Source organism: Ictidomys tridecemlineatus, chromosome 10 (assembly GCF_052094955.1).
Source record: "Ictidomys tridecemlineatus isolate mIctTri1 chromosome 10, mIctTri1.hap1, whole genome shotgun sequence".
Taxonomy (NCBI): Eukaryota; Metazoa; Chordata; class Mammalia; order Rodentia; family Sciuridae; genus Ictidomys; species Ictidomys tridecemlineatus.
In genome coordinates this window covers 131612495-131624850 of record NC_135486.1, presented here as the reverse complement: position 1 = coordinate 131624850, position 12356 = coordinate 131612495, and the positions used below count along the sequence as shown (strand labels likewise).

At 48.4% G+C, this 12356-nt stretch overlaps 1 protein-coding gene across 4 annotated transcripts in view; it reads left to right on the top strand.

The window, feature by feature from the left end:
* Iqck (IQ motif containing K) overlaps positions 1-11356 on the top strand; it is a 120738-nt gene extending 109382 nt beyond the window's left edge. For all 4 annotated transcript variants that reach the window (XM_040277396.2, XM_013357877.4, XM_040277395.2 and 1 more), the window contains one exon: positions 10359-11356. Coding sequence is in view for 2 of the 4 variants with exons in the window: in XM_013357877.4 (XP_013213331.2) it covers positions 10359-10414 (56 nt within the window). In the remaining 2 variants the exon portion in view is untranslated. The remainder of the gene's footprint in view (positions 1-10358) is intronic.
* The last annotated feature ends 1000 nt before the right edge of the window (positions 11357-12356 follow it).

Here is a 12356-nt window from a genome sequence, read left to right as displayed (position 1 = left end):
TGCACCAGCATATTTCATTCTGGCACTCTATTTTTGGGGGGAGCAGGGGTTACTGGGGATTGAACTTTGGGCACTCAACCACTGAGCCCCATCCCCAGCCCTATTTTGTGTTTTACTTCGAGACAGGATCTCACTGAATTGCTTAGTGCCTCACTTTTGCTGAGGCTGGCTTTGAACTTGTGATCCTTCTGCCTCCGTCTCCGGAGCTGCTGGGATTATAGCTGTACACCACCATGCCTGGCTTTATACTCTATTGAAAAGAAACTCTTACTAGCCTATTGTGTGTTAGTCAGTTTTCTGTTACTGTAACAAACACCTGAGATAATCATGTTATAAATGAAAAAAGGTTCATTTTGGTTTATGATTTTAGAGATTTCAGGATTGGTTTGTCCTCTTGCTTTGGGCCTGTGGTGAGGTGACACATGGCAGGGAACCTGTTGTAGAGAGAGGGAGAGGTGGGGCCAGGGCTCCAATATCCCTTTCAAGGGCTTGTCCCCAGTGACCTAACTTCCTTCCGCTGGACCCATCTCCTAAAGCTTCCACTGTCTCTCAGTAGAGCCACGAGTTGGGGCCCAAGCCTTCAACACACTGGGCTTTGGGGATACTTATCTAAACCATAGCACATCCCCACTTTATGGGTGATGGGACTGAGGTCCACGGGCTGAGAGTCTTCTGTGGGTCACTGGTTATAAATGGTGCCATGGAGAACCAGATCCCTTTCCCTCCAGAGGTGTGTTCTTAGCAACAAGCATTGCTGACTGCCTCTGCAGTTCCCTTCCTCTGTCCTCCTCCTCACCTACAAAAACCAGCTCTTCATTCAAAGTGTCTCCCGTTCCGGGAATCAAGGTCCTTCCCAGTTCAATACTTGAAAATCCCATGATTCTGTCTCAGTCTTGCTCTTCCCCGGCAGCTCATGTTCCCCTTTAAAACACTGCCTTCCAGCAGCCTGGCTGCGTGCGAGTTGACTTCAGGAGCTGTTTTTAGAAGTCAACAACAGAAAACTGCAATTATTGCACACGGAGGCTGTCAGACTCTCCCTGGGTGCCTCTGCCTCGTGGCTCCCGCGTTGGCTCCGCTTCCCTAAAAATAATTCAGCTCCACGTCTGGTGCCGCGAGGAGCTGGAGGTGGACTTACCAGGCTCCTGACATTGACCCCGATGTCAACATTTACTTCTTACAGAAAGGAAATCTTCCACCATCTGTTCTCCCAGTGCGGGGGCAGGGGGACGTGGAGTTTTATACGTGTGTGTTAATCACGTTTTCTACAATCACTCTATATTTCTTTTATTTATTTTATTTTTTAATATTTAATTTTTTAGTTTTAGGTGGACACAACATCTTTATTTTATTTTATTTTATGTAGTGCTGAGGATCGGACCCAGGGCCTCATGCGTGCTAGGCAAGCACTCTACTGCTGAGCCACAACCCCAGCCCCCCGCCCCCATATATTCCTTTTATAATGGAAAAATAATTTCACTTAAAAATTTAGACCAGTAAAACAAAACAAAACACAAATCTTGGTAATATATACTGTACACTCCCCTGCTTTGCTAATTTTGCCCTGTTCTTACCTTGAGGTAATTAAGACCATGGGTTTCTTACATGAAGAGATGAGGGTTAGCACCTTGACCTGGTCATTTCCTTCGCTCTGTGACTTTTGGGCAACTTAATTAACATTTCTGAGCTTCAATTCCTAGTCAGTAAAATGGGAATCATGATAGCAGTTACCTCCAGAGTTGGCTGGGAGGGTTACACAAGAAGATCAATGTGTGTCCCGTATCTGGGAATTCAATTTTTAAAAATCAATTCTGTGATATTGTCTTGGAGGTTTAGTTGTAGCTTTTGAGATGGGGTCTTCCTATGCTGCCCAGGCAACGTCAAACTGCTGGGCATGGTGGCATCCGCCTGTAATTCCAGCGACTCAGGAGGCTGAGGCAGGAGGATTGCAAGTTCAAGGCCAGCCTCAGAAACTTAGTGAGAACTGGTGTCAAAATTAATAATTAAAAAAGGGGTGCTGGGACTGTAGCTCAGTGCTGGAGTGTTCCTGGGTCCAATCCCAAGAACCAGAAAAATCTCAAAACCAACCAAAAAAAAAAAGGAGGAGGAGGGGAAGGAGGAGGCCCCCAGCCCTCGGCATCTCGCCATCTTCTGCTTCAGCCTCCCGAGTAGCTGGGACTACGGGCTTGTACCAGGCACCCGCTGGTTCTGTGGTACTGTTGATATTCCACTGCTGAGCTGTGTGGCTCTTCCCCTGGGGTCTGAATTGAAGGGTCCTCAGGTTTCTGTGCCTGTTCCCCCTGCCACCCCATTCCTCCAAGTTTATTTCATTTTATTGTGGTTGAGGTTCAGCTCACACCCAGCAGGATGCACTGGCCAGAGCTAACAGCTCCGTGATCACGTGTGCCTACTGCGCGTGACCCCACCTGGCTCAGCACAGGGCACGTGTCCAGCACCCCGGGGCTCCCTCAGGCCTCTGTGACTGACGGCTCTTGCTGAGCGTTACATCAGGAGATGGGCCTGGACAGCTGTGGGCAGCACTGAGTCTCTCTTCCCAATGCCGTGTAAATATTCCTCTGTATGAATGTGAGCACAGTGTGTAAGCCCGTTCACCTACTGATGGACACTCATACCGTGCCCAGTTTGGGGCCATTATGAGAAATCCTGCTACTCTGATGCTCTTAGATCCTTTTCCCTTTGGTGGCGCATTTGGAATGGTGGGTCAGAGGGTGTACATTTGCTTAGTTCTATCAGATACTTCCAAGTCACTTTCCAAGGTGGCTGCACCGCTGCACTTTCCCATCAGTGATGCGGAGCTGTCCGCCTGCTCTGCCTCTTCACCAACACTGGGTGTGATGAGTCTTTTTCACGTTAACTATCTCTGTGCTTTAACTTCCTTGATGACTAATGATGTGGGACACCTTTTGGTGTCAGCCACAGGGACACCATTTCATTCCCAAATCCAGTTAAGCTATTAGACTATCTGATGGGTTCACTTGCCAGAATGATGCTTAAGAAATGAACACACCACACATGCTTGAAGGGGACCCGAGGCCCCCAGGATAAATATGAAGAGTTTAGAAGCCCGTTTCAGACACCTGCTTTGGTCTTCTTGGCTTAGTTTCCAGTTCTTGGCTGTTTGGCAGCTGAGCTTACCAGATCCTTCAGATGGGTGACATCTTGGGAATTTTAAATGATGCCAAGGGAACTCTTCAGTTGCAACCCAACTTTTATTTCTATGGTCCACCATGGGGGGAAAGGAAGTCACATTTGTTGAGCACCTAGTACATGTACCAGACACTGGTACCACAGGTACAAAGCACCGTCTCCTTCAGGACTCAATGAAGTTGAGATTATTATTTTTAAACTTTTTTATTTGCTCCTTTTAGTTATACATGACAGTAGAATGTATTTTGGCAAATTATACATGCATGGAGTATAACTTACTCTATTTAGGATCCCACTCTGGTGGTTGTACATGATGTGGAGTTACCCTGGTCGTTATTCAAAACAAGGCTAGGAAAGTGCTGTCCAGTTAATTCCACTGTCTTTCCTATTCCCCTCCCCACTCCTTCCTTTCACTTCCCTTTGTCTAATCCAGGGGATTTCTATTATCCCTTCCCTAGCCTCCCTTGTTTTAGGTTAACAGCCACAACTCAGAGAGAACTTTTGGCCTTTGTTTTTTTGGGGATTGGCTAATTTCACTTAGCTTGATAGTCTCCAGTTCCATCAATTTACCAGCAAATACCATTATTTCATTCTTCTTTATGGCTGAGTAATATTCCATTGTGTATATATATATATATACATCACACTTTCTTTGTCCATTCATCTATTGAAGGACACCTAGGTTGTTCCCATAGCTGGGCTATTGTGACTTGAGCTGTTATAAACATGGATGTGGCTGTGTCATAGTAGTTCGCTGTTTTTAAATCCTTGGTTATAAACTGAGGAATTAGATAACTGGGTCAAATGGTGGTTTCATTCAAGTTTTCTAAGGAATTGAAGTTGAGATTATTGCGTGTGCCTATAGTGCAAGTAAAGACATTGAGGATGGGGTTGAGGTGGAGTGTTGCCTGGCAGAACCAGGCTTGAATCGAGAGTCCGCTGGATCCCAGAGTCTAGCCTGACAGGAGCAGCATCCTGGGGGTGGGGGGACTTTATTTTTCTAGCAGCTCACGAATCAGAAGCTTTTTCTAGCAAAAATCTTACAAATATTTCTCTAAGAAGACCCCTCTACCAAGATGGGATCACAGTGGAAGGCCCTTTTCAGTCTCCCAGCCCTCGATCTGGTGGACTGGAGTCAGCGGCCACAATCCTCCTGCAGCCTCCGACTGGCAGAGGCCCCACGTCTCACCTCCCCGCATCTTTGGGTGCTGACTGGGTGCAGTGGTACCGTTTGGGCGTGGGTCCCCTGAGGATGTTTCTTCTTGTGTCTGGATACCTTCTAATGATTCCTTTAGAAAGTCCCTCCCCCTCCTGATTGCACAGGAGTACGTGTGCTGAACACTGTAGAACATCTGGAAAAACAAAAATCTACCTGTTTCCTTTCATTTTCTCTGTTTAGGTTTTGTTTTGTTTCTTTTTTTAAAGGGGGAGATGCTAAGCTATAACTCTGTTGAGGCCGTGGATGTAATTTTGGAGGTAATGAATGTCATTATGTGCAGGGAATCGCATTTAGGGTATGTGCTATGAAGACCTCACCCAGGAGGAGTGTAACGCAGGACCCACTTCTTCTAAAAGAAGAAGGTCATTTTTATTTTCTTTACAAAGGCAGGAAGGACAAGAGCAAGAGCCAGGAATGCCCAATAGGAGAACCTGGATCCCAGTGTCTCTCTGGAGACGTCACCAGGGTTGGCTTCCAAGACCACAGTAAGGAGATGGTGTCTCAGCTCCTGTCCTTGTCTCTGTTGGGGACATTGTTAACTTGGCATACAGCAGTTCAAATTTGCCTCATCAAAATTTATAGGCAACGTGCCCTTGACATTTCTCCTCATTATTCGAACTTTGCAAAAACATCAGAGTTTTTTTTTTTTTTTTGTACCAGAGGTTGAACCCAGGGGCACTCCACTATGAGCCACATCATTTTATTTTTTGTTTAGAGACAGGGTCTCACTAAGTTGCTTAAGGCCTTGCTAAATTGCTGAGGCTGGCCTCAACTTGTGATCCTCCTGCCTCAGCCTCCCAAGTCACCAGGATTACAGGCGTGTGCCACCACACCTGGCAATGTCACATTTTTTCAAGGCCACATCCCATTTTGTCAAGTTTATAAATGATCAGATCCCTACAGTCATTGCCTGATTGCAGGGTGTTTTTCTTAAGCTGCTCTGTGGTGGGTGACAGGGTGGTGAACACCTGGGTCTTGTGTACATCGATGTCACATCTTTGGTGATAGAAATATGTGCCACCCTAGCAGGAGGCAGTTGTGAGACCTTGATCCTCTAGAGGTGAAGAGCAGGAATGCCAACTGTGCATGCAGTTACTCAGCTACTAAGGAAACCGAGGCAGGAGGATCACTTGTGACCAGGAGTTTGAGATGAGCCTCGACAACATAGCAAGACCCCATCTGAGCAAACCCTCCTCCCAAAAAAAACCCATGATGCTGGGCGCGATGGTGCACTCCTGTAATCCCAGCGGCTCGGGAGGCAGAGGCAGGAGCATCCACAGAGGCAGCTCCCTGTGCAGTTGGTGGGCATCTCCTGGCACTTAGAGTTTCCCGGGTGTTTCCGGCTCCCCCTCTAGTTGAGGGCAGAGGCTATGCCTAAGGACCACGGCAGCCAATATTTCTGGAGTGCTTAACTCCGATCAGACGCCATGCCAAGTGCGTTACCCGACACGTTTCACGAGCTCTTCCCAGTGCCCCCAGCTGGCTGGTGGCATCCTCAAACCTGCCCACGGTGGACTCAACAGGCCTCGGGTGACAGCACTCTTCCCCAAACTTGTGGGATCCCAAGGACCCCCCGAGGCAGCGGAGGGGCCCATGCTGATCCCCAGGCCTGGGGTGCGATGATTCTGGAGGCCTGGTGGGGGGCCCAGGAATCTGAATCCTCGCCCCAGCTTGTCCTTTGTCTCCTGTCTGGCCAACGAGAGTCACTGCATGACCCTGAGGTCCCCGATTCCCTCCCTGAGCACCAGGCATGCTCTCTGTCCTGTGCGGCTGGCTGGAAGGTTTTCCTTGGGGCTGTCACCTACCAAACAGGGGAGGATGAGGGCACCCAAGCAGAGGCATACGCAGGCTCGTTAGTATGCAAGGCCCTTCTGTCACATTCCTTTAACTGAAGCTCAAGGGCTGGCGCATCTCTCGGGGATTTTCCACTCTCCCGGCTCTTCCGGAACTGGCTGGGCACCAGGCTGCCAAGGGGGACAAGGACGACACAGGGCACCGAGACATCTGTCTGATGGAATTGGGAGCCAACCATGATGATGCTCTAGACTCGGGTGGACACTGGCTCTTCCAGCAGCCCTGCCCGGGTCTCCCCAGCCTCTCACCTGCCTGGGTCCTTCCACTGAGGACGCCCGTGCAAGGCTGGGTTCTGCCCAGACCAGGCCCCCAAGCTTTTTCTCTTTCCTTTCTTTTTAAAGACAGGCTCTCACTATTTTGCCCAGACTCTCTCTCCTCCTGCCTCAGCCTCAGCCTCAGCCTCAGCCTCAGCCTCTCAGCCTCCGTCTGGGACTACCGGTGTGTGCTGCTGCGCCCAGTGGTTTGACCCTTGCATAAAATTTTCATGGGTCACATGTTGCATATGATAAGCCAACCCTGCTGTGAGCACCTTCAATCCTCGTCACTGCCCCATGTCACACTCCCCGCCCCGTGTCACCCCGGAGACAATCACCTTGGATTCTCAGGTGGATACCCTGTATCCTTAATAGGCTCCTATAGCAAGACTTCAGACATCCGCTATGATCCTTGCAGCGACAGATAAGCGCTAGCTCACTTACAAACCACCCCTTCTTCCCCAAACGGCTAAAGTACTCTTCTTTTATTGATTGACATTGTAATTTTGAGTAGAATATTGGTTTCTTTCTTTTCACCTTTGTGTCTATGTGTGTGTGTGTGTGTGCGGGGAGGGGTGGTGAAATAGACGCACAATAGGGACAATAAAACATATAAGGCACACCCATGTGCATCACCCAGCCAAGGAAACACTGGCAGCACTTCTTTTTTTTTTTTTAAGTGGTGGATGGACCTTTACTTTATTTACATGTGGTGCTCAGAATTGAGCCCAGAGCCTCCCGTGCTGGGCAAGCGCTCCCCCATTGAGCCCAGCACTCCTAAAGCCCACCCACCCCCACGGAGCCACTTACCCTGATTCCTTAAGTCCTCTCTCTTGCTTCTTCTGGGGGAGGGGGCTTTTCACCTTTGAATGCCTCTCTCGGCCTCTAGAGTTGCTCTAACTAGAATCACACACTAGGCATCACCCTCCCTGGCATCGTCTCTCTGTGTTGCTAAGCTAATCCACCTTGAGGCCTGCTCACTGCTGTAGAACCACCGCTCAGGCCCACCACAGTTTGTTTATGCAGTGGCTGTGGACGGACATTTGTTTCCTGTTACCTCCTGCCATGGCCTCTACTTCCCCTCTCCCAGGACACCATGCCGGGCTTCCTGCAGGAAATACAGGGTGTAATCGCCTGTATTCCTCATCAGACTCAGTGTCACTTGATGACACCCTTTCCCGCACGGTCGCACCTCCAGAGACTGACATCTATGCAGAGTGGGACTGAGGATGGGGACTTCCCAGGCCCCCAGCCGATTCCTCTGTGAGGCTCCCTCCCACCCTTATTCCCTGTCCCTTGGCTCTAGACAACTCTCTGCTTTGAAAAGGAAACACAGGGGCTGGGATTCCTCCCCAAGCCAAGTGTCCCTCCGCCTACCCACAGCCTGCAGCGCGTCTGCACAGTAGGTGACTCACAGGCAGCCAGCTTGGAATGCTTAGAACCTGAGGGGGCTTCTAGACGCTTCTGGAGGTCCTATCAACACACCTCTGGAGCCTCCTTTAAAGGATTCCAGCACAAGTCTGTTTCTCAGCCCTGGCTAAACGGGAACTTTGACTATAGATATGGATCCCCAGGCTCCAGGCCAAAGACGGCTGACTTTTGGGGTGAGGCTCAGATACCAATAAATTCCAGAAAGTGACCACATGATTCTTAAATATAGCCAGAGGGAGAAGCTGTCGTCCTCGTCCGGGGGGGCCTCAAACTTCATACTGATGTTTATTGGGAACCCCCCCCCCCAGGGTCTGCTAATGCAGATTGCTGGGCTCCACCCCTGGTTTCTGATTCTCTATCTGGAATGGCGCCTTGAATTTGCATTTCCAATAATGTCCCTGTGTCCCCCAAACACTCAGGGGAGCCATCTGGCGGGTCTGGAGTTCCGCCCGAGGCTGCACAGGCTCACCCAGGTCCTCCCCACGAGGAAGCGGGTGGCCCAGAGGCGTTCCGTGTGCACACCTCTTCCCAGCTCTGTGCTGGGCAGCCGTGGACAGCTGGCGGCAGGCCATGACAATGGCAAGAGTGGAAATGAGCATTTCCCCACGCCACCCACCCACCAGGGACCCGTGAGGGATGCTGGGAGAGCACTTAGGAGCGGAGTGTCCTTGGCTGTGAAGGATCAGTGTCACATTAATGGGGTCTGCATGCAGGGAGGGTCTTCACTGTGGCTGCCTCTAGAGCGTCCATACAGAGAACAAAAAGATACATATTGACACTGAAAAAATAGGTCCTGTGACCACAGGCTCCAAGAAGAAAAATGATTTTGGTTTGAGTTAATACAGGTTAACTATCCCTTAGCTGAAAGGGACCAGAAGTGTTTCAGATTTCAGAATATTTTAACTTACATCATAAGATATCTTGGGGATGGGACCCAGGTCTGAACACTGAATTCATTTATTTTTTTTTTTAATACACATCCCCTGGAGGTGATTCTGTACAATATTTTACATAATTTTGTGCATCAGTACCTTGACAGTGTGTAGTTTCCACTGGTGGCATGAAGTCAGTTCTCAAAAAGTTTTGAATGTTAGCGCATTTAAATTCTGGATTTTCAGTTTGGAACGCACGACCTGTACAGTGTGAGTGCACAAAGCCAAATAAACACGTTAGACATTTTGATCACTATTAAAAAAATAGTGGAACATGGAAAGCCAAGGAGAGTGTGGATGCCCTCAGCATTTCAAATCACCTTCTCGGTCAGCACCTGGCCAAGACAGGGACAGGGGGAAGGGAAGGACAGATTGAAGGACTCACAGGACCTGCCAAGGCCAAGTCCATGCCTGAGAGCTGAAGATCTGGAATTGATTTATTTGAAGTGAATCATGCCCAAGAATCCTGGGGAAATCTTCGTGTGCCTGACATTTTCGTCGCTGACAATGTCCACCCGATTTCATTAGGAAATACCCAAATTGCTGGTGATGGGAACAGACCTCTCCGCTGTGCGGGCGTCTGGCTGGTATATGCCCTTAGTCGTGGGGGATCAGGATAAGGGGGTAGATGAACTGACTTGGTAATGACCTCAACACTTTCTGCTAGAACAGGGCTCTTCACGAATAACTGGAATAGCTGGAGCCCGCGACCCCACTCTTAGGCATTTGTGTCGGAGGCAAGCACTTGGACACTGGTGGCAAGAACATTAAAAATTGAATGTCTTTGGGCTGGGGATCTGGCTCAGTGGCAGAGCACCTGCTAACATGTGCCCTGAGGACCTGGATTCAATTCCCAGTGCTACTAAAAAAGAAAGAGAGAGAGAGAGAGAGAGAGAGAGAATCCTTTCCAAAAGGATGTCCCCAGCCCACCCTGGGATGAACTTCTATATTTATTTGGGGAGTAGCTTTTATTTTGGGGGGATTAACTTTCCTTTTAGAAAGTGCCAGGCTGTGTCCAACTAACTTTCCTGTTTGGCAGACTCAGGAAATCACCAGGATCACATTTTTGTCCACATGGACAGAGAAACGATTCTCTTCTGACCTTGTCATTGACCCCAGCAATACCCAAGTTTTTTTTTTGGGGGGGGGGTGGAGGGGAGCAGGGCATGTGGTGACAGACTGGGTTGAGCTGAGAGCCTGGAATCTGTCATCATCTTTAGTAAAACTTCCTTCAGCACCTGGACCTGCAAAGCTCTCTTTCGACCTTTTTCTGAACTGAATTCAGAGTGGCCGTGACTGTGGGGAAGCGGCTTGGGTTTTCAGGTGCAGCCCTTGGAGCACAATGGCTCTGTGTTCTTCCCCGAGGATCTGGGGGGCCAGAGCCAGCAGGCTGTCTCTGGGTTTTGCTGCAACTGCCTCACCCACACATCAGTTTCTGGTTTCCAGATGACAAGTCTGTCTAGGTATGGAAATCGATCCCGACTCTCTTTCATCTCTTTGCAGTGAAATGCACCATGGAGGAGTACCAGGAGCCAGCCCACCAGACTCCAGCACCATGACCATCACCGGGATCTCTTCCCTCCAGCGCAAATTACCCCGGGCAAGGAAAATGTCCAAATTGTGCTTTCTCTCTTGTGATTTCTTTAATGACAAGACTCAGTACATGTGAAAACAGAATCTTTTCTGCACAAAATAGGATTTGTCACAAACATGCTTAGTGCAATACTTTAGAAAAATACCTGTCTTAACTTTCTGCATTATCCCAAAATTCATTCTTTATTCTAGATGTTTCTTCAGTGCTTCAGGAGCATACTATGCCAACTGCTAGCAAAACATATGATGGAAATCTAGTCCCAAGAGAAGTTGAAGTGCTGTTGTTCCACTTTTGCAAAATTCCATATTTAGGTCTCAAATCTCTGAATTTCTTTTGTGGTGTTTGTTGTTTGGTTTTGCAGTTCTGGGGCTCAAAACCAGACTCTTGGACATGCTGGGCAAGTGCTCTGCTGCTGGGCTACATCCCCAGGCCCGAGATGAGAGACTGAAACTCAGACAACAATCACAAAGGATTTTTTGTTGTCGAGTTTCCCAAGTATTATAGAAAGTTCCAGCTTCTATGGGTAAATTAATTAACTTATTGCCCTTATTTGTTCTGTGGTTTGCTGCTAACCAGGATTCTCTCATTCAAAATGCCACAGTCTCAGCCGAAAGCCCAGTCGTGGTATTGAGTCGTTTTGATAAGCTCCCACACATCTTAAGTAAATAGTAAAGCCTTTATTTTTGTGTTAAGAACAGCATTTTGAAAATAAAACCTATCTGCCCATGCTTTAACAACCTTTTAAATTTATAATATTTATATACAGTCATGTATGGTACACATTGATTGTCTTAAAATTTCTTGAATAATTTTTTTTTATAAGTAAGCAAGTCAGCCAAGGGAAGATAAAGGTCCATTATAAAACACACATTAATACATTTAATAAATATATATTATCTATCAAAAATGAGCCTTAGCTCTTTAATCAATTAATAAAAAGCACCTGCTGAGAACACCCATAAGCTGGTATAATCGTTGCATCCTTGGATTATAAAAGCCACTATGCCCCCTTTTAGCCTGGGGTTCGGCCCGAGGCATTCCACCCAGCCTTGGCCAACCTAGAAAAACATCCAGCGTGCCCTTGATCAGTGTCCTGTCGGCACCTGTGCCCCAAACGGGCACCGGTCACCCAACTTCCAACACCAGACCTTAATCCTGGAAACACCGGAACCCACAGGACTTCCCAATTTGTAACGCTCCCGAAGCTCATTCCCTTATACCCACCCTCCATCTCTAGCGGGGGGACATCTAGGGCAGAATGACAATTTTCCGTTCAATGGGAGGACAAGAGTGGATGTTACAGTCCCAAAGCGGTTTCTAACTGGACAGGGGACTTGTGCTTACAATTAGGGATTATTCACAGCTGCTGCCTCGGGGCCCTTCCCCCAAACAAGTCCTGGTTGCGTGAATGGATCTTCAACAGAGGTGCCTTCCATCCTGGGTTTAAACCTCGGTGAGCCAAGATGAATTCTGGAGAAGACAGCCAACTCTCCCTCCTGCCCTCGCCCCCATCTCTGTCCCATCCTAAGAACATCCAGCCCACCTTGAGCCTAACAGCCAAAATAAAACAAAACCCAAAGCGCAATAACCTATCAGGAATTTTAAAAGGGAGGAAAGTCTCATTAAGTGAGGATTCCTGCAGCCAAAAATGGTTCTGTTTTCATGGTGCAGAAACTCAACTTTGCACCTGAGAGCCATTTCTGCTGTGCTCACCTTTATACGCGTGGACAAGAGAGAACTTAGAAAAGGAGATGGTGTGAACTCCTCCCTTTTGCAAGGGGGGCTCTTGCAGACCGTGTCACTGATGGTATCAGAAAGCTCCAAAGGACTCCAGAGATCTGGGATGAGCCACCATCTCCTGGCACGAGAATGTGTAACGCTGTCGTTTTTCACTGGGCTGGACCGAG